The sequence below is a fragment of the Pseudomyrmex gracilis genome, unplaced genomic scaffold (assembly GCF_002006095.1).
Source record: "Pseudomyrmex gracilis isolate BER0280 unplaced genomic scaffold, ASM200609v1 scaffold_1814, whole genome shotgun sequence".
Lineage (NCBI taxonomy): Eukaryota > Metazoa > Arthropoda > Insecta > Hymenoptera > Formicidae > Pseudomyrmex > Pseudomyrmex gracilis.
In genome coordinates this window covers 1,700-3,103 of record NW_018022398.1, presented here as the reverse complement: position 1 = coordinate 3,103, position 1,404 = coordinate 1,700, and the positions used below count along the sequence as shown (strand labels likewise).

The 1,404-nt window shown below is 42.3% G+C and overlaps 1 protein-coding gene across 1 annotated transcript; it reads left to right on the top strand.

Annotated features, from left to right (window-relative positions):
- The first annotated feature begins 207 nt into the window (after positions 1 to 207).
- LOC109862454 lies at positions 208 to 706 on the top strand. The gene is made up of 2 exons (XM_020442514.1): positions 208 to 262; positions 345 to 706. The coding sequence occupies exons 1-2, from the start codon at positions 208 to 210 to the stop codon at positions 704 to 706; spliced, it is 417 nt and encodes a 138-aa protein (XP_020298103.1).
- The last annotated feature ends 698 nt before the right edge of the window (positions 707 to 1,404 follow it).

The window sequence follows — 1,404 nt, the reverse complement described above, 5'->3', positions numbered from 1 at the left end:
TACAAAGATGTTTTTTCGGGTTTGAACTGCGTTAGTGTCATTTTTATACCGACGTTTCGTAAACATTACAGCTCACTTCATCAGAGTTTGAAGAGCAGCCTGATACTGAGTATCATCTTTGTGTGTTAATACTACACACCCCGCGAAAGCATCAAATATCAAATTATTTATGTTATCGAGGACAAAAGAATTATGNAAAATTTCGAGATGATAGAGCTAGACGAGTTTGACAAAATTGTTATAGATTTACCAAAAAAGAAAGGTACAAGAGGATAACTAGTGATGTATTAAAAAAAGTTTTTTGCGTAATAAACGAGGAGTAGATATAATAAATTATTTTGTAGATATAATAAATAGTTCTTTGAGAGTTGGATGCTGTCCGGAAGGATGGAAAACTTCGATGATAGTGCCGATACCAAAAATACATAAAGCGAAAAAAGCAAGTGAATACAGATCTATTAATATATTACCAGTATTTAAGAAAGTGTTAGAATTAGTAGTAAAAGAACAGCTTGAAATGTATTTGGAAAGTAATGCTATTATTACAGAGCATCAGTCGGCGTTCAAAAAACAGTATTCGTGCGAAACAGCGATTCAAACTGTCATATACGAATGGAAACTAGTAGTAAGTGAGGAACAAATGGTGGGGGTAATTTTCATGGACCTTAAAAGAGCGTTCAAGACAATAGATAGAGAAAGATTGTAAGGAAGATGATTTTCTATTGGCTTCGCCCGGCCTTCCGCTTGCCGGACAGCTCGGTCGGCGCCAAGGTTCGGGAAAGGNGAAGGCAAGAAATTGCGACACTTGGTGTTTATGCTGTATTGTATGTTTGGTTTACTCCATTAAATATTTACAAGGAGTTTTAATTCGGTTTCGTCGGTCTATTCGACAAGCGTTATCTAATTTACGGCGGAGATTCGGTTGTAGACTATGAATCTTTATGCGCGGCTTTTATAAACGCGATCGGTAGATTTCGGCGCGGTGGGAACCGTGTCGGCGCGGTGATCACTTAATTCTAATTCTAATTCTACGGAGAGGAGTTATATACACGAGCCTTATATACAGTGTTAAGTGTTGAGTTGTAAGAACGACTGATTTAATGATGTGGCGGTTACAACGGCCGATTGTGCGCCGGGGCGCCGGAAGTCGAGGCTGTACCTCGACGGAAGCAGTCGGGGCGGCCCTGCCGAGTCAACACCTCGGGATGTCGGAAGTCGAGTCAACACCTCGACGGGAACGGTCGGAAGTCGGTATCTCGAGTCAACACCTCGAGACCGGAACGGTCGGTATCCCCGAGTCAACTCCTTGGAGAGCGGTAGCGGAATCAGAGTCTCGAGTCACCTCGAGCTCGGCTTCTAAGAGTGGCTCTCGAGTCAACACCTCGAGCGCCGGGAAAGTAATAG

Coding starts and splice junctions, on each gene's coding strand:
- LOC109862454 (XM_020442514.1), top strand. CDS start 208: ATGATAGAGCTAGACGAGTTTGACAAAATTGTTATAGATTTACCAAAA. Junction 263..344: donor AGATTTACCAAAAAAGAAAG/GTACAAGAGGAT, acceptor ATTATTTTGTAG/ATATAATAAATAGTTCTTTG.